This window comes from Beta vulgaris, chromosome 7 (genome assembly GCF_026745355.1).
Source record: "Beta vulgaris subsp. vulgaris cultivar EL10 chromosome 7, EL10.2, whole genome shotgun sequence".
Taxonomy (NCBI): Eukaryota; Viridiplantae; Streptophyta; class Magnoliopsida; order Caryophyllales; family Amaranthaceae; genus Beta; species Beta vulgaris.
The window spans coordinates 41,320,955-41,339,780 of record NC_079208.1 but is presented as its reverse complement, the minus strand read 5'-3'; the positions used below and the strand labels follow the sequence as shown (position 1 = coordinate 41,339,780).

The following is an 18,826-nucleotide window of genomic DNA, read 5'->3' as shown; positions in this document are numbered from 1 at the left end:
TTATAAATTCATATTAAAAAATGTTTGATACAGAGAGAAGATCAGGAAAAAAAGAGAAAGAAATTACATGGAGAATCAGCTGGAAAAGAAGACGAAGAAACAGGTGCAACAAAATAATTTTCACTTGCATTTACTCATTTTCAGTTAGCATTTACATTGTCTCAGTTAATATGTCTAAAATTTTCATTTACAAAAGTCTATTCGAATCAGACTAATAATTTCAAGTCCACTTCTTTTTCCAATTAAGGTCACTTGTTTTTCCAGTTAGAAATATTTATTTTTCAGTTAATCTTCATATTATTTCATTTAGTATAATGATTCTTTCATTTCATTCTATTCCAATTAGACTAAAAATTTTCAGTTAGCATTTACATTGTTTCAGTTAGACTTATTTATTTTTCAGTTGGTCTTCATATTATTTCATTTAGTATAATGATTCTTTCATTTCATTCTATTCCAATTAGAATAAAAAATTTCAGTTAGCATTTATATTGTTTCAGTTAGACTTCTTTTTTCAGTTAAGATCACTTCTTTTTTCAGTTAGACTTATTTATAATTCAGTTGGTCTTCATATTATTTCATTTAGTATAATGATTCTTTCATTTCATTCTATTCCAATAGACTAAAATTTTCAGTTAGCATTTACATTGTTTCAGTTAGACATATTTATTTTTCAGTTGGTCTTCATATTATTTCATTTAGTATTATGATTCATTTCATTCGATTCCAATTAGACTAAAAATTTTCAGTTAGCATTTACATTGTTTCAGTTAGACTTATTTATTTTTCAGTTGGTCTTTATATTATTTTATTTAGTATAATGATTCTTTCATTTGATTCTATTCCAATTAGACAAAAAAATTTCAAAACCTTATTATTTTCAGCTACACTTGTTTAGTTTTCAATTAGTGCGTCTGTTCTTTCAGTTAGATGCTTATTTTTTGTCAATGAACTCAATAGGTGAACTTGAATATCTCAAGTACATCAATGACAAGAATATCAGAAGCAGTTTAATAGGGAGACATGTTACAGATCTCAAAGATGGTTACAACTTGTATCAAGCTCACTCAAGAGCATTAGGATTTAGTATTAGGAAAGAAACTCTAAGGAGGAGGAGAATTGATAATTCTATATACGAATTCTACTTGGTTTGCTCGAAGGAAGGAGCCTCAAAATCAACAAACAAAATAAGAGAACCAAAAGAACGAGACACAGAACAAGATCATGTTCAGATACCAGATGTTGAGAGCCAACCAAGGAAAGAAAGGAAAGGGTGGTCAATGAGACAAGAACAGCATGCAAATCATGGTCAGATTTAAGCAAGAAAAACCTGGGGAAGACTTTCTTGTTGTAGCTCATGAGCTGCAGCACAACCATGAGTTCGTAATACAACAAGAACTAAATCATCTGAAATCAGAAAGGAGGATAACTGAACAAAAAGGCTAGCTAATAGAAACAATGGTTGAATCTGGCATAAAGCCAATGCATGCATAGAACTTTTTGTGTCATGAAGCTGGATCAGAGGAAGTAGTGGGCCACACAAAAAGGGACCATCTAAACTATATCACACAGTACAGACAAGATTGGTTGAAGGAAAGGATATGCAGAGTGTGTTGGACGTACTTCAGCAAAGAGCGGATGATGATCCTGCATTCTTCTATAGGCTGAAATTTGGGGAACATAACAACATTGTCAGCTACTTTTGGCGAGATTCCATGATGTTGGAGGACTTTAGAGCCTATGAAGATGTTATGATATTTGACACCACTTACAGGACAAACAAGTATGGACTGATATGTGCACCATTTGTTGGCATAAACTGCCATTGGAAAACAACAATGTTTGCATGCGCTTTCATAACTAATGAAAAGGAAGAGAGCTTTGAATGGCTGCTAGAAACATTCAAGAGAGCAATGTGCCAACAAGAGCCAAAGACAATTTTCACTGATCAAGATAAGGTCATGGGCAATGCAATTGAAAAGGTATAAATAACATAAACTCACACAACTAAATACAAAGCTGTCAATTTGTAATTATTGTTATCATTTCAGTTGCATGTCTTATTGTTTCATTTTCAAAGATCTACTCTTTCAGTTATATTTATAAGCATACAAATGAAAATGATTTGAAGCATATTATGTACTATCTTAAAACATGTTTTTCCAAATTCAAGACATAGGCTTTGCCTTTGGCATATAGAGAAGAACTTTGTAAGCCACTCGGATCCCTCAAGACCAATGAAGACTTCAAGAACATGTTCAAGAACTGCTTGATGGGGTGTCAAAATCAATCAGGCTTTGAACAATTATGGACGAAAATGATGGAAATGTATGGACATAAGAAAAAGGAATGGTTCAATCAAGTATATGATCAGAGACACAAGTGGTGTGCCGCGTTAAATAAGGATACGTTTTCAGCTGGAATCTTATCATCACAAAGAAGTGAAGTCACAAACAAGGCAATATCATTCAATGCAAAAGCAACGACAAACTTGTTTGAATTCTACCATATATTTGAGCAAAAAGTGAAGAGATGGAGAAGCAATGAAACTAGTGACAACTTCCGGAGCAGAACCGAACGTCCCAAAGCTGTCAAATTCAAGTCAAAGCTCCTGAAACATGCAGATGATGTATACACACTAGCACTGTATAATGACTTTGAAACAGAGTATGAGTGGGCAATGGCATCCTTTTTACGAGCATTTGCAACAGAAAACTCAGAGCTGAAGTTGTTTGAAGTCTCACCAGAAGAAGATTTCAACAATTCACATACGGAAGCATACGATGAGGCTACAACAGAATTAGTGTGCTCATGTCAATGCTTCACAGAGACGGGGATGCTTTGCTTTCACATCATAAGGGTCATGCACATGTTCAACATATTTCAAATCCCAGAAAAATATATCCTTAAGAGATGGACAAGACTTGCAAAGTCAGCAGTATGGGAGAATATTCAATGTTAGTGAAATAAATCAATATAACTAACTGACAAATTAATGTAACTAACTGAAACAATTAAGACACCACCTAAAACAATTTATCAACTATCTGAAAACTTTAGTTAGCCAACTGAAAACGATAAGCTTACAACTGAAACACATAATCAACTAGCTGAAAAAATTACCTGATAAGTACCTTATTAACTGAAAAAATTAAGACTCCAACAGAAATAATTTTTAAATCACCTGAAACATTTAGTTAGTCAACTGAAAAAGAAAAAGGCTCCAGCTGAAAAACTAGTATAACTAACTGATAAATTAATGTTACTAACAAAAAATTAATTGGGGGTTTTGGGGTTTTGGTTTGTGTGTGGGAGGGGGGTTTTGGGGGTGGGGGGTTTTGGGAGTTTGGGGGTTTGGGGTTTTTTGTTGGGAGGGGTTTGGTTAGCCAACTGAAAAATTACCTGAAACACTTAACTAACTGAAAAATTACTGTAACGAACTGAAACAATTAAGACACCACCTGAAACAATATATCAACTATCTGAAAACTTTAGTTAGCCAACTGAAAAAAGTAAAGCTCCAACTGAAATAATTTATCAACTAGCTGAAAACTTTAGTTAGCCAACTGAAAACGATAAGGCTCCAACTGAAACACATAATCAACTAGCTGAAAAAAAATTTATTGGCAAATGAAATAATTGTTTTTATTGGCAAATGAAACTGAAAAATTGATATAACTAGTTGAAAAATAAATATAACTAACAGAAAATTAAGTTGGGGTTTTTTGTTGGGGGTTGGGAGTTTTTTGTGGGTTTTGTTTTTTGGGGGTGTGGGTGAAGGGTACTTAGTTGTTTTGGTTAGCCAACGGAAAAAATTACATGATAAGTATCTTAATAATTGAAAAAAATTAGACTCCAACTGAAACAATTTTTAAATTACCTGAAACATTTAGTTAGCCAACTGAAAAAAGAAAGGCTCCAACTGAAACTAGTATAACTAACTGAAAAATTACTATAACTAACTGAAACAATTAAGACACCACCTGAAACAATTTATCAACTATCTGAAAACTTTAGTTAGCCAACCAAAAAAAGTAAAACTCCAACTTAAACACTTTATCAACTAGCTGAAAAGTTTTTTTCCCCAAATGAAATGATTGACTAAGAAACTGTTATTACAGCAGACAAGGACCAAAACCCAAATGCACTGTTATGGACACCATGGCGACATGCAATAACCAAGAATTTCTACAACCTAGTGTCAATATGTCAATCGAGTGAGGATGCAAGAAAATTATATGACAAGTCGTTGAAGGAATTATACAAATCGGTAAAAGAAATTTTCAAGACCGATCAACAAAAACAACAAGAAATCGAAGACGAAGAACTACGAAGAGAGACAGTTGAAAATCCTGAGGTGATAAAGACAAAAGGAAGACCCCCAAAGGGAAACAAGAGAGTAAAAGGACATTTTGAGAAGCGTAAATGAAGACAAGGCATCCGAATGAATATGGAACCAAAACCCCAAATGTAGCTGAAGTTGAATAGTGTAAATTAATATTAGTTTTCAATTGTATTCCAGCCAGTAATTATTTTCAGGTACACTTGTTTATTTTTCAGGTAGTCTTTATTATTTACAAATATATGTCACACTTATCATTCTGAGTTAGATTTTTCACTTCTCAACTGGTGATTGTATTTTTCCACTTAATTCTCAAACAATTTCATTTACACGAATGTATTCCACTCATAGTAAGTGTACATGTACAACTCTAAAAATTAAAAATATCAATTGAGTTGTGTGTGCTATTTCTACTGTACATTACAATAAAAAATAGATAAAAAGACAGTTTGGCAACTAAGAATAACCAAAATTCAACAATTTGTTTAATCTCTCTTTGTCTTCATAGTGATCATTCAACACTGTTTCGACTTCCTCCTCGTGCTTCCTCCTTCGCTCTAAAATTCGTGGTTCTTCTTTATTTGTCTTCTTTGATCGATTAACTGCTAATCTATTAAGAAAACCCTTTTTTTCCTTCCTTAACTTCTGTCTTGCAATAAGTTCAGGCTTGTTTGCTGACCAAACATAACAATCACGCTTCACTTTGTCTTTCAATTTGTTTAAAGGATGCTCCATTAGACAAAGTGCAAGCTTGCACCGCTGAAAGTTTTTGGTGGCTGCCTGAAAATTAAAAAAAATCAACACTATTAAAAAAATTTTTAAACAGAAATCTAACAAGTAAAAATTCTCCCAAAAAACCATAAAGTTATCATACCCTTTTCAGGTCAACAAGTGGAAACTCGTTTGCATTTTCACCATCGTACAGCTCCATACACTTGATTGCATAAACACCACAATCATGATTGTTTTCCTTGTTTCTCCAAGCGAACAAAAGAGTCACTTCTCCCAATGTTGGATATGATCAAAATCACGACATCTCATATTACCACCTTGCATAAAAGCATCAAAAGCACGACATTGCATTTGAAGATGAAAAAGTAAAGAACCATTAAAAAACAAGTAACAAAATGAAATATAAAACAATCCCATCACAAAAGGGTACGTACAAAGTATGTAAGACCGTTAAATCCCTCATGAACATATCTATCAATATCCTTCATGTATGTACGATTGTCAATGTTTTCAATCCTTTTAGCTTTCTTGTTGAGCACCAAAACAGTATAATGATCATCCTTGTGAACAGGAACAAAAATCTGGAATATACACAAAAGATACAAAAGCAATAAGTCTACCTGAAAGAGAACAAAGAACTAAATGAAATACTAACAACACTAGCTGAAACAAAAACTCGGACTAACTGATAAATTGAAAACACTGACTGAAATATAAATTAATCCAAATTAAAACAGTAATAAATTCAACTGAAACAATAAAGGATGTCAACTGAAACAAAGAAGCAAACTAAAAGAAACAAAAAATTAGCACAAAATGAAATCAAAACTATAACTAACTCAAACAATTACAAAACTATCAGAAGTAAGCATAATACTATCAATTATTGAAACATATCAAACTAACTGAAATCAAAAGGAAAAAAAATGGTAAACAACAATACAATCCCACTAACCAATACATTTCTTGAACAATAAATCATCTTCTTTTGTAACCAACTTTTTCTTCTTCTATTCCCATTCTTTCAATTTCTCATCATATTCACTAGTTCCCTCCAACTTCTTCAAAATAATTTCATTTTCAGCAATTTCACTATCAAACTCAACCTTTTTTGCCTTCTCTTCACACATCCAATTAATATAGTTCTGCAACAAAAGAAAACAGATACTAAATAACCAACCGAAAACAGATGAAAAAAGAATATGACAAACTGAAAACAGAAGATGACCAACTGAAAAAATAATATGACCAAATGAAAGCAGATGTATAAAACAAAATGAAAAGAGAATATGACCAACTGAAAAAAAAAAAAAAGAGCAAATAAAACTGAGCAATAACACTAACCACATAGTACACCATCAACAGAAGTGAAAAATAAAAAGAATTGAAAAACTTACTGAAAAAATAAAACTATATTAGATAGAAACACTTACAAAAGGCATCAAATTAAACCAAAATCTCCTCATTGCAAAAGGTGATTCTTCTTCTTGCCTATTAAACATATATGCGCATCCATCAATAACTCCACTAGTTAACCAACTCTGACGAGGCATGCTAACAAGGTCAAACTTGTACAACTGAACCGAGTAGTTGTTGTCGTGATTCTCGAAGTCCACAATGATATCACTTTGTAGTTCATCTTGCAGCATCAAATTATTCGTTTTTGTAGGTTCAGAATTTGGATCCAATGACAGCCTTGAAACGTTGTCAAACTCATTGTAGAAAACATAATCAACCAGCAACACGTTTTCAGAAGAGAGATCACTCAGGTACTTGTTATATTGATGCAAGCTTCGAGACAAGATTAGGCCATGATTATTGACAGGGATAGCCTGCAAACCAGGTGCAGAAGAAGAACCAACACCAGCTACGTCTCCAATATCTTTCTTCTCATCCTCTTCTTTTTTCGGCTCTTCATAATCAACTCCTTGTTTTGCAATCTTGTCAATGAGTTTATCCAAATCATCATCCTCAGAATCATCACCTTTTTCCTCCACTCTCGAAACTTTCTCAGATTTCTCCGAATTATAGTCATAGTCCCACCCCTTCAATAATTCAGGTGTTGAAAGAATTTCTGACTTTGAATGTTTCTTAGGTATGTACGATTTGTATGATGATTGATCAAGAAGAATAAGAGTCATCACCCTGCATTGCATTAAAATATGAAAAAAATACTTAAACAAAAATGACAAATATACTAACTGAAACATAAACAAATAATAACTGACAAGAAACATACACTAACTAAAATAGAAACAAATACTAACTGACAAGAAACATACACTAACTGAAACATAAACTGATACTAACTGACAAGAAACAGATACTAACTGAAACATAAACTAATACTAACTGAGAAGAAACATACACTAAATGAAACATAAACTAATACTAACTGACAAGAAACATACACTAACTGAAATAGAAACAGATACTAACTGAGAAGAAACATACACTAACTGAAATAGAAAAATAACCAAATTAAAACAGAAACAAACAAACGAAAAAATAAATTAATACCTACTGAAACAAAATGTAGTCTAAAAAACAAAAACTATACTTACACGAGGATACTTTACTTCAACTAGAGTGATGATTAAAATTGAACTTCCAACACCCTCACTACTGTCTGCACTGTCTGCACATCCAACAGCCTCACTAACATGACTCGGAGTTAATAGTTGGAATGAAGGGCATGAAGGATCGGCACTTTTAAAAGCAGGACCACCAACAGGACACTGATAACGCAGAAGGCGAACGTATTCAGATATCTTTTTCCCTTTACCAGAAGAATCAACTTTCGAAGACCTTCTACTATAGACGTTTTCAACAACTTCAACAATGGAAGGAGGAGTAGAAAGATCAACAACTTCAACAGCAGCCGTAGGAGTAGGGATATGTGTAGAATCAATAATCTGCTTCTCACAAGAACTTTTCTGCAAACCAGAATCATAACACTCTTATCCTTATCCTTATCCTTATCCTTATCCTTATCCTTATCCTTATCCTTATCCTTATCCTTATCCTTATCCTTAACCTCTTTAAGTTGATCATCATCAGCATTCCTCGTCTTATCATCTTCCTTTGGTTCTTTCTCATCATCTTCATTCAAAAACCAAAACAATAAAAAAAAAGCTAAATACACAAGAGACGAAAAACACACAAAATCAAAAATGAATCAATTCATTGACAAACTGAAACAATGTTTCCACCAGATGAAATAAAAACAAATAGAAAAAGTTTCATTTGGTATTTATATGATATTCAGCTGGTATAAATATTATTTCAGTTAGAGTTTCACAGTTTTCAGTTGGTCTTTTTATTCTTTCAGTTACCTCTTTAACTTTTTCATTTAAACAAATGTATTCCACTCAAACTAAAACAATGTTTCCACCAAATGAAAAACTCTAACAATCAAATGAAAACAATAAAATCAAAGGAACTTACTGTCACAATAATCTTTATTTCCTCCTTTCTCTTCATCTCCATGAACACCAGCATCCAAATCGGGAACACCAGCATCCAACTCGAAATGCTCATTCCGCTTCACCAACGGTGCAATTGTAAGATCAACTTTGTTTGCGCTCTCTTTCGCTGCCAAATGACGCATGCATATGTCGTCAATTTGATTCAAAAACTCTGGATTAAAAACTTCACTGTCATCCAGAGAAAACAACACAATCAAATGAAAACAATAAAATCAAAGGAACTTACTGTCACAATAATCTTTATTTCCTCCTTTCTCTTCATCTCCATGAACACCAGCATCCAAATCGGGAACACCAGCATCCAACTCGAAATGCTCATTCCGCTTCACCAACGGTGCAATTGTAAGATCAACTTTGTTTGCGCTCTCTTTCGCTGCCAAATGACGCATGCATATGTCGTCAATTTGATTCAAAAACTCTGGATTAAAAACTTCACTGTCATCCAGAGAAAGATTGTCTTGAGACAGCTTCTCGCCTTCTTTCTGAATGTTTTGTGCAATATCCAAGTTCACTTGACAAAATGCAAGCGCATTCCTCTTTAACTTGTGCATGTTCTTCACATATTCCTTCGATTAAAAGAGCAAAACAAAGAAACAAACAAATGAATATCATAATGACACAAAAACAACTCAAACCCAAACAAAAACAACATAAACAAAAAAATGGACCAACTGAAACAATCCAGCAATCAAATGAGAACTTGAATAAAATAAAAACAAATAGAAATAGTTTCATTTGGTATTTATATAATTTTCAGCTGGTATTGACATTATTTCAGTTAGAGTTTAACAGTCTTCAGTTAGAGTTTAAGAGTACAATAATAATAAAAACATAAGATGAATGAAACTCACAGGAACATCAAGAGCATCTATTTCCTCATCACTCATCAAAGTATGAGGAAGATCCATAACAAACTGCCTAGTTGAAGGTGATGGACCCTCAACCACCTTTATTGCAGGAGAAGCAGACTTCCTACTAGCAGCACTAACACTAGGAGCTTTAAACTCAAGCTTCTCTTTTTCACGTTTCACTGGCAGAATAAATTCCATGCTGATCTCAAACTGCTTCACAACACTACTCAAATGCTTCTCTTCCTGCCAATAAGTGATAAATAGCTTACTGACATTTGAGAAATCCAGATTACGACACTTGAAGTTGTGAATAACAGCAAGAGCCAGAGCGCTCATGCATCCCCGAAGCTTAAATGTCACTTTCTTCTGTCCCAGCTCGTTCTTCCTCATCATTATAGTCTGATGACAGTCCAATACAGCAGTACAAGGACTTCGTAAGACATATCAACACCAATCGTAGCTTGAAATCATAGATACATCTTCCAAACTCTTGGCACACTTCAGGGCAGGCACTAAATCAGCACGTGGACAAAGGAGCTTTTATAAGCAAAAAATAACAAACAACTTCTTAAAATCATCCCCACTTTGATGCTTCTTAAACAAATCATCCCAATTTTTTTTACTAATATATGGCTTCTTGGGATCAGAAACATCAAGCAACCTATGTCAATCCCTCCTGGCACTTCCTGCCTCCACCTGACTACCTTTCCTCCTAAAGGCATCATCATCAATAACCTCAACTGGTTTAAATAATACAGGTAAACCCAAAACATCCCTGATGGTAAACTTATTAAAAATTACTTTACCATTCTTTGTCAAAAACATCATTCCGGAAGCATTGTATTCAACAACAACTCCAAATTGATATTCGAACATAACTTCTTTATCCTAATATCTAGAAGACTGTCAAACCCAATTTCCCTAATGTCTCTTTGCTGCTGATCACTGAAGATACTAACAACTTCATGTAAATGAGAATAGTCTGACAATACATGTAGACTAATAGACTTCATTTTTCTTGCTCTGTCAAATTCCTAAGAAAAGTGAACAAAAATAAATTTAAAAAAAACATAAACAATCATATCATATAAAAGGTGAATAATGAAAAAACATACGATCTATCAAAAGTGTCTTTTTGTTCACCTGGATTAGACCTTGCAAATGTAAACTTCACTGGTGATAAATCAGCTTTGCCTTTCTTCTTAGACAATGATTTATCACAGCTGAAAGAAAGAAAGTTTAATCGAATAAACAATATCAAAACCAAATGAAAGAAAAACAACAAAAGCTGAAATAATAATAAGACTAACTGAAACAAAGTAACATAAACAAGCAACAACATCAACTGAAAGAAAAACAACATCAACTGAAAGAATACAAGTATCAAATGAAAGAATACAAAGATCAATTGAAAATGTGAAAAAATCAAAAAATAACAAAATGAAATAAACAAGCAACAACATCAACTGAAAGAAAAACAACATCAACTGAAAGAATACAACAATCAACTGAAAGAATACAAAATCAACTGAAAACGTCAAAAAATCAAAGAATAACAAAATCATAAACACCAAATGAAAGGTAGAAATATGTAAATGAAAGAGAAACAACATCAACTGAAAGAATACAAGAATCAACTGAAAGAATACAACAATCAACTGAAAGAATACAAAGATCAACTGAAAACGTCAAAAAATCAAAGAATAACAAAATCAAAAATATGTAAATGAAAGGAATAAATGTCTAAATGAAAGAAAAAACAACATCAACTGAAAGAATACAAAAATCAACTGAAAGAATACAAAGATCAACTGAAAACGTTATGCGAATGATATAAAACTACAATTAAAACACACAAAATATGTAAATGAAACAAAGACGGCATCAACTGAAACAAAAACCCTAATAAAAGGAAAGAAATACAATAATCAACTGAAAACGTCCAAAAATAAAGAAAAACAAAATCAAAAACACCAAATGAAAGGTAAAAATGTCTAAATGAAAGAAAAACAACATCAACTGAAAGAATACTAGAAGCAACTGAAAGAATACAAGAAGCAACTGAAAGAATACAAGAATCAACTGAAAGAATATAACGATCAACTGAAAACGTCAAAAAATCAAAGAATAACAAAATCAAAAATACCAAATGAAAGGAATAAATGTCTAAATGAAAAAAAACAACATCAACTGAAAACATATGTGAATGATACAAAACAGCAATTAAAACACACCAAAAAAAGAACAAAATATGTAAATGAAACAAAGACAGCATCAACTGAAACAAAAACCCTAATAAAATGAAAGAAATACAATAATCAACTGAAAACGTCCAAAAATAAAGAAAAACAAAATCAAAAACACCAAATGAAAGGTAGAAATGTCTAAATGAAAGAAACACAACATCAACTAAAAATGGTTACACTAAGAATTTGAAATATACCTTGGATCATAATCACCATCTTTCTCTTTCCTCTTCCCAGCAGTAGACACAACCAAATGTTTTCCTGAAGATGCGTCTGTCTTCACCTTCGAGCTGCATTACAATTACAACAACACACTAAGAATTTGGGAATAAAAAATTACAGCAAATCCAAACCAAGTTATACCTAGAAACTTCATCTCTGATCCTCTTAACCATATTTGCGATGCAACAGTAATCAATTACGAACCAAAAAACAAAGTAAATTTCAACAACAGAGAAGCAGAGAAGCAGAAAAATTAAGAGCAAAACTTGAATTAATGAGAAATTAAGAGAGAAGAAACAGTTTTAAAACTAGAGATAATCAAGTACGAACTACATAAAAAACAGTTTCAAAACCGTCAAAAGATTAAACATAATGATCGTTAAATATTTTTTAAAAAAACAAACAAATATGAAAAAAAAAGCCCGCGCGCGTTTTGATGGGCTCAGCCCGTCCGACGGAAAGTATTAGGTCAGACGGTCTGACCCAATACTTTCACAAAAGTTATACCTAGTTTTCTTGATTTTCATAAAGCAATAAATGGTCCTTAAATAGGCACTAAAATAACCAATATACAGTTGAAAAATAAGGAGTAACAAAAGATATGATGAACATGTCCACTAATAACCACTACCTCCTCTTATTTAACAATAATAAAAAAACATGCTAACTTACTTCACTACCAGCTCCCCTCATCTCCGAATCACAAAGCAATGTTTTATTATTATTGGGCCTAATATGAATGCAAGGACTCAACTCAGATGGGCCTAGGATGAATGCAAAACGGACTCCAATGCACATGGGCCTAAAATGAATGCAAGGACTCAAACTCAAATGGACCTAAAATGAATGCGAATGAATTGGAATTGAGTTGATTGGAATGGACTATATGTATTTGGACTGGGCTCAGAATTTTCGAAATTCATTTTGAAAGAGGCTCCTTTGTTTTTATCTTTTATTGGGAAAAAATAATGGATTAATTTTGAAAAGAATTTTTTTGAATAAGTGGTATGATGATGATTTGTAAATATTTTCGAAAATAGTAGAATAGAAGAGGTGTAAGCTTGACTTTGAAAAAAAGGCAACTTTACTGAAATTGATAGAATATGGAAGGGTAGATATGATAAGGAAGATATGTTGGATAGCAAGGATAAAATGAGAAGAGGTGAAATTGATAGAAAATGGAAGGGTAGATATGATAAGGAAGATATGTTGGATAGCAAGGATAAAATGAGAAGAGGTAGACATGCATGACGACTCTAACTCCACCATAGTCACTTTTCTAGATGCACTTTCTAGGCTAGGTTAGACTCGACCTTAGGTGATATGTAAGAAAAGATTGATTTTTTTATGTTTGAATTAGGTGAGTTTCATTTTTAGAAAAAAAGACTATTAGAATGATTATGATTTTACGCGATGCAGATGGAAAGAACACTTAATCGGCCACCATGACAACTAAATCGACAAAAACTGATTAGCATAGGATGTGTGCCAGGTAGCATTATTGCGCGCCCCCGTAGTTAGTATCTGGCGCGAGAATGGTGCGCCGGCACAAGTGTTTGGCGCACTGCTCCCAAACATGTTTTTTGGTGACTTAGGCGAGGTTATGGCTAATTTTGACGATCTTTTTGTGGACACGATTTTAGAAGCAATGCATAACAACAATTTGACAGCAAATTAATAACATGCAAAATTCGCGATCACAAGCCAATGTCATATAACGTGAATGCAAAATTTCTCAACCTAATGTCCAGTTCTACATTTGAAACTACGATTAGGTTTAGGTTAAGATTGAAAAGGGTCCATGACTAAGAAATTGATCCCACGCCTCGTACCTTTGCTTAAAAAGGAGACCACGTGTAAGACGCACTCCAGTTCTCAAGTTAGAAACAAGAGAACAATGTTATGATTGAGTAGGTCTTCTTATGACTAAGATCCAACATTATCGCTCAGGAAACTTTCGGAAGAATAAAGCGCAAAACCCCTGCAAGCGGCCTCACACATAGAACATATGCTAATGAGGCAATGAAGATTGTCCTTATGGTGGCTTAAAGAATAGTCATGCATATGCAAATATGTTATTCTAATGCATAAAAAGAGAATGAATCGTATTTTTCAAGATTCACCCTTATTTAAAAAAATAATATTTTTAAAAAATCCTCCCCAGTGAAGTCGCCAAATCATAGGTGTGTTTTTATTCGCATATGCGAGATCAGCGCGTAAATTGACTACCTTATTGTAAAGGTTTTGTATTGAAAAATGTTTTATAAAATAGAAGAAGTTGCCAACAATTCTTTAAAGGAAGACTCGTAAACCTAATTGGATATAGGAAAATCATATTGACAATTTAGAGACTTATCCAATGTAGATTTCCCTATCATGACTTCATTAACGATCAATGAAACATGAGTTCAAGGGTGAACGAACACGATCAGCAAATACATTCACTCATTGATGGCCTCTACTACATATCGATTCATGCCAAATTCAAAAGAATAATCAGAATATAATTTCAAACACCCTAAAATTATTAGTCTAAGTTGATTTATTAAACACATCAAAAAGACTATTTTTAATAACACATTATTAAACAATCAAAATTACAGGATTACTAGCAAGTTGTATCTGATTAATATTAGAACAGTTCTTTAGGTCTTTAATTAGCAATAATAACAAGTGAATGATGAGCATGAACAAGACGATCATAACAACATATAAAAAAAATAAGGTGAAAAGTTAGAATATGCAAAGGAACGATTTTGTATATTTAGTAACTTCAATATAAAGATAATAATTTTATTCAAAGAGCCTAAGGAGTATACCAATACGACTTAAGTTTGGCAAAGTAACAACATTTGGGACAAGCAATCGTGAAGCCTGAAGATCAATCGAAATAAGCGTGTGTATGTGTTTGAAAGTAAAGTATGGAGTTAAGTGCACTCTTAGGCCCTAAACTTTCAACTTTGTTGCAATTTAGGTACTAACGTTTTAAATGTTGCAATTAAGGGACTAAGTAGTAACGTCCGTTATCTTTAAAAAAGCTCCGTTAAGTATAACAATTGCAGCATGTTTTGGGCCTGAACTTTCAAGCCTCGTTTTTTTTTAATTTTTTCTCAAATTAAAAAAGAGCATATTAGTAGTTTTAAATAGAATTCTTCTACTGTACGGCAGCCTTCTTCCACTTTGCTCCACAAATTGCCAAAAATAATACTCTTTTTTCTTCAACCTTTTTCACAACCAACAGTGAAGATGACGGCTTGGTTTCCACCATCTAGGGTGCCTCCCAATCTTACCCCTCCTGATGGTAAGTTGCTTCAAACGAATTATACTTTTTTCCTTTTGTTGTTTGCTGATGTTTTCAATTTTTTTTTTTTTGCTTAATTTTTTGATTTAGGAATTTTTTGGGTTATTTTGATTATTGAATTATATTTTGTTTGATTGTGGTTTGTTGAAAGTTGTGATTAAATTAACTTATCTACTAATTAGAGTTTAGATTTGTGTGTATTATTATATAATTTAACCCACACTAAAACACATTATAATTATATTGTTAAAGTTCAGTTATTTTGAATGAAGATATCATAGTGAGGATTAATTAAGTATAGATTTCAATATTTTATTTATTAGTTGTTTATCAGATATAGAAAATTTTGGTTGAGGTTTTACGTTCATTAAGGAAATGATATGGGTTTATCAATATTTTTTTTTCAAACTTGGCTTTTTTTTTTTTAGCTTCAATTACGAATTGATGTAATGTTGTATTGAAGACAAGTTATATAATGTATGTCAAGTGACTAATATTATGAAAAAAAAATCATTACCTTATACATTTGTCTTCTTTGATCAATTTACTTTAATGCTACATTTACATTATGCAAATCAGTTATGCTTTTACTTTATGCTATGTACTTTATTATTGATAAAGTTTATCCATTTAATTTGGCAGACATTGTATTGAACCCATGTTTTAATTGTGCACCATGGGGAATGGACAGAAGATTGTGATCTTGTGTATAATGGGGGTTTGGTCAATGTGTTGAGGACATACCAGAGACTATATCAATGTCTTACATTAGAAATATCATCAACAAGTTAGGCCACAAAGACATAATCAAACTACATTACCAAGATCCTAACAAAAATTTCAGTGATGGGCTCAGATATTTAGGCTTTGAGAGGAGTACCTTTGATCCTTTTTTGGCATTGCTCTTGAAATATAAGGTGATTCATGTGTACACAGAACATGAAAGTGTGGAAGTGATGAGTGAGAACAAGTCTCCTTCAATTGACTGGGATAATGAAAACAACAATCATGGACTTCAGCTGGGTGATGATCACAACAATCAATCTTTATTTCTTGCTTAGTTCAATGCATAACCCAACAATGAATGCAATTGATTCGTCATGGGACATAGACTATGATACGATGGTAAGATGAAGATAATGATGAAGTTGTAAATGCTAGGGATAAGGTTAGGGAGGAACAAAAAAACAGATGTCATATGAGGCAGAGTTAGTGATGTTGAAAGAAGTTAGCAGACACAAAAGGCAGAGTCTCAATGACTTCTCAAATGACTTTGAGGGGGGAAAGTGACTTGGATAGCCCTAGTGAATCAGATAGTGATGATTGTGGGTACTTACTTGGACCTGAACCAGATGCAAAGAACAAGAAAAAATATAGGTTCTTAGAAGATAGTGACAACAGACAGTCCAAGTCTATATTGGCCAAGTCTTTGAGAATGCTGCTTCATTTAGAAAGGCAATAATTGACTACTCCATTGAAGTAGGAAGAAACATTCCATTTAGCAGAAATGACAAGGACAGATGGGTGCTGTGTGCTCAAATAAAGATAAGGTTGCCCTTGGAGGATATGGGCATCATGGGAAGAGGCAAAAAAAATTTTATGGTGAAGACACACATCCTGAACACACTTGTGGTAGGACATCTAAGGTGAAGAAATGACATCCTCATGGATTGCATCTAACTATATAACAAAATTCAGGTGAATCCATACATCAAACTTCATGACATAATTGAAACCATTTGGTTGGAATGAGGAATCAAAGTGAGTAGGTTTATGGCCTACAGAGCAAGAAAGAAAGGCCAAGCCTTAATTGTGGGAGAATACAAAGAGCAGTACTCCTTACTCCCTAGGTATGCTGCTGAAATACTGAAGAGCAATAGAAACAACACTGTGAAGCTGAAATGAATGGTATGTGTTTGAAAGAATATATTTCTGCTTTGAAGCATTGAGGAAAGGGTTTATGGCAGGTTGCAGACCTTTTATTTCACTTGATGGTTGCTTCTTAAAGGGCCATTTGGTGGACAACTTTTGGTTGCAGTTGGTAGAGATGGGAACAATCAAATGTTTCCCATAGCTTGGGCTGTTATGGAAGTTGAAAGTACCGAGAGTTGGACTTGGTTTCTAGAGTTGCTAGCTTCTGATTTGGGAACAAATGAAGGTGCAGGCTACACCATTATGTCTGATCAACAAAAAGGACTCATAAATGCAGTGTCAAGTGTTTTCCCACAAGCTGAATCTAGGGTATGTGCAAGACATGTATACTGTAATTTTAGGACAGTATTTGGTGGTGGTATGGAGTTTAGAAAACAATTTTGGATAATAGCTAAAAGCACTACAGAGAATGAATTCAAGGCTCAGATTAAGGTAATGAGGGGGATCTCTAATGCAGCAGCTGAAGATCTTTTGAAAAGAAATTACCGAAAGTGGTGTAGAGCTTTCTACACTTCAATGTCAAGCTGTGATAGTGTCGACAACAACATGAGTGAGGTATTCAATGCCTATATTTTCATAGCAGACATAAGCCTATCATTACAATGCTTTAAGATATTAGGAAGGTTTAATGGAAAGACTATACAAAAAAAGAGATGAGGTTGGAAAAAAGGATCTGTTGTTATGTCCAAGAATTCAGCAACAAGTTGAGAAACAAAAATATGGGCCAGAGGTTGGAATGCATTTTGGGATGGTGGTTTCTGCTATGGTGTTCGGGAGGGTGCAACTCAGACTAAATTTGTGTGAACTTAGCTGAAAAAACATGTAGTTGCAATGCATGGCAAGTTAGTGGAATACCTTGCAAACATGCAGTTGTAGCAATATGGAATAAGGTTGATGAGCCTGAGCAGTATGTGAATGACTACTTTAGGAAGGGAGTGTATATGAAAGGTTATGAATACCTGTTGGAGCCATTAAATGGACCACAAGAATGGCCTGATTCAGACTTAGTAGTGATTGCCCCGGCTCTAAAAAAGGTACAACATAGACCTCAAACAAAAAGGAGGTTGCAAGTTGGTGAAGTTACAAAATCAGGAAAGATGAAGAAAGTAGGGACTGTGATGACTTGCAGCTTATGTGGGATCCAAGGACATAATAAAAGAGGCTGCAAGAATGTCCAAACTGAAACATCTAGGAGGTCTGATAATGGAGAAGGTACTTCACACACTAATAGTGCAAGTGTGCCAATGCATAATAGAGGAGTTGGAGTTTACACCTTTCCTAATGGATATCAAAGACAAGCTAGTGTAAGTCATGTGTTTTAATTATTGTATTCTATTTAATATGTTGCTTCAGATTTTTAACTTTAATTGATTCCGATCTTTTGTTGCAGTTTGTTCCCATGCCTCGATCTACGCAAACATATACAACCAAGGAACAATCAGAACCAAGCAAGGGGTGCAGCATTCTACTCAGATTATGAAGGAGAGCAAAGTGTATACAACTTTACTAAAGACTATCATTGGTCACAAACTGAAGTGGGATCACAACATTCACAAACAATAACAAGCCAAAGATTATTAGATCTTGCAGCTGCGAGAAGACTTCGGAGAAAGAATTAGAAGTAACAAGGTAAGCCTTATCAGTAAAATAATCCATTAAAGTCCATTATTATTTATAGATTTCATTAATACTTAGTTGTTCAGACCACTTAG

General features: G+C 33.4%; 4 protein-coding genes and 1 long non-coding RNA gene across 6 annotated transcripts; 2 read left to right on the top strand and 3 right to left on the bottom strand.

Moving 5' to 3' along the window:
- The first annotated feature begins 780 nt into the window (after nt 1–780).
- Nucleotides 781–3,216, top strand: LOC130592220 (protein FAR1-RELATED SEQUENCE 5-like). Its single transcript, XM_057396424.1, has 2 exons — nt 781–1,982; nt 2,174–3,216. Exon 2 carries the CDS (start codon nt 2,255–2,257, stop codon nt 2,960–2,962), a length of 708 nt encoding a protein of 235 aa, XP_057252407.1. The 5' UTR covers nt 781–1,982; nt 2,174–2,254; the 3' UTR covers nt 2,963–3,216.
- Nucleotides 3,217–4,726: 1,510 nt separating this feature from the next.
- LOC130592111 (uncharacterized) lies at nt 4,727–5,806 on the bottom strand. Its single transcript, XM_057396278.1, has 2 exons — nt 5,217–5,806; nt 4,727–5,122 (listed from the first exon to the last, which is right to left on the bottom strand). The coding sequence occupies exons 1-2, from the start codon at nt 5,271–5,273 to the stop codon at nt 4,799–4,801; spliced, it is 381 nt and encodes a 126-aa protein (XP_057252261.1). The 5' UTR covers nt 5,274–5,806; the 3' UTR covers nt 4,727–4,798.
- A 205-nt stretch (nt 5,807–6,011) lies between these two features.
- LOC109135563 (uncharacterized) lies at nt 6,012–8,672 on the bottom strand. Of its 2 annotated transcripts, XM_048648289.2 has the most exons (3): nt 7,639–8,672; nt 6,508–7,219; nt 6,012–6,219 (listed from the first exon to the last, which is right to left on the bottom strand). In XM_048648289.2, the coding sequence occupies exons 2-3, from the start codon at nt 7,213–7,215 to the stop codon at nt 6,085–6,087; spliced, it is 843 nt and encodes a 280-aa protein (XP_048504246.1). In that variant the 5' UTR covers nt 7,216–7,219; nt 7,639–8,672; the 3' UTR covers nt 6,012–6,084. The 2 variants fall into 2 exon arrangements, with proteins under 2 accessions (XP_048504246.1, XP_048504245.2); XM_048648288.2 differs by having other exon boundaries at nt 6,508–8,672.
- Nucleotides 8,673–9,437: 765 nt separating this feature from the next.
- Nucleotides 9,438–12,564, bottom strand: LOC125499534 (uncharacterized). Its single transcript, XR_007276430.2, has 3 exons — nt 11,857–12,564; nt 10,557–10,636; nt 9,438–10,447 (listed from the first exon to the last, which is right to left on the bottom strand). It is a non-coding gene; the product is annotated as an uncharacterized LOC125499534 (long non-coding RNA).
- Nucleotides 12,565–15,127: 2,563 nt separating this feature from the next.
- Nucleotides 15,128–18,436, top strand: LOC130589543 (uncharacterized). Its single transcript, XM_057390824.1, has 4 exons — nt 15,128–15,182; nt 16,119–16,205; nt 17,191–17,737; nt 17,941–18,436. The coding sequence occupies exons 1-4, from the start codon at nt 15,128–15,130 to the stop codon at nt 18,434–18,436; spliced, it is 1,185 nt and encodes a 394-aa protein (XP_057246807.1).
- Nucleotides 18,437–18,826: the final 390 nt, after the last annotated feature.

Coding starts and splice junctions, on each gene's coding strand:
- LOC130592220 (XM_057396424.1), top strand. CDS start 2,255: ATGTTCAAGAACTGCTTGATGGGGTGTCAAAATCAATCAGGCTTTGAA.
- LOC130592111 (XM_057396278.1), bottom strand. CDS start 5,273: ATGGAGCTGTACGATGGTGAAAATGCAAACGAGTTTCCACTTGTTGAC. Junction 5,123..5,216: donor CACTTGTTGACCTGAAAAGG/GTATGATAACTT, acceptor TTTAATTTTCAG/GCAGCCACCAAAAACTTTCA.
- LOC109135563 (XM_048648288.2), bottom strand. CDS start 7,311: ATGTTTCTTGTCAGTTATTATTTGTTTATGTTTCAGTTAGTATATTTG. Junction 6,220..6,507: donor GGTTTAATTTGATGCCTTTT/GTAAGTGTTTCT, acceptor CTTTTGTTGCAG/AACTATATTAATTGGATGTG.
- LOC130589543 (XM_057390824.1), top strand. CDS start 15,128: ATGACGGCTTGGTTTCCACCATCTAGGGTGCCTCCCAATCTTACCCCT. Junction 16,206..17,190: donor CAATCATGGACTTCAGCTGG/GTGATGATCACA, acceptor TGCTTCTTAAAG/GGCCATTTGGTGGACAACTT. Junction 17,738..17,940: donor TGCTTTAAGATATTAGGAAG/GTTTAATGGAAA, acceptor AAAAACATGTAG/TTGCAATGCATGGCAAGTTA.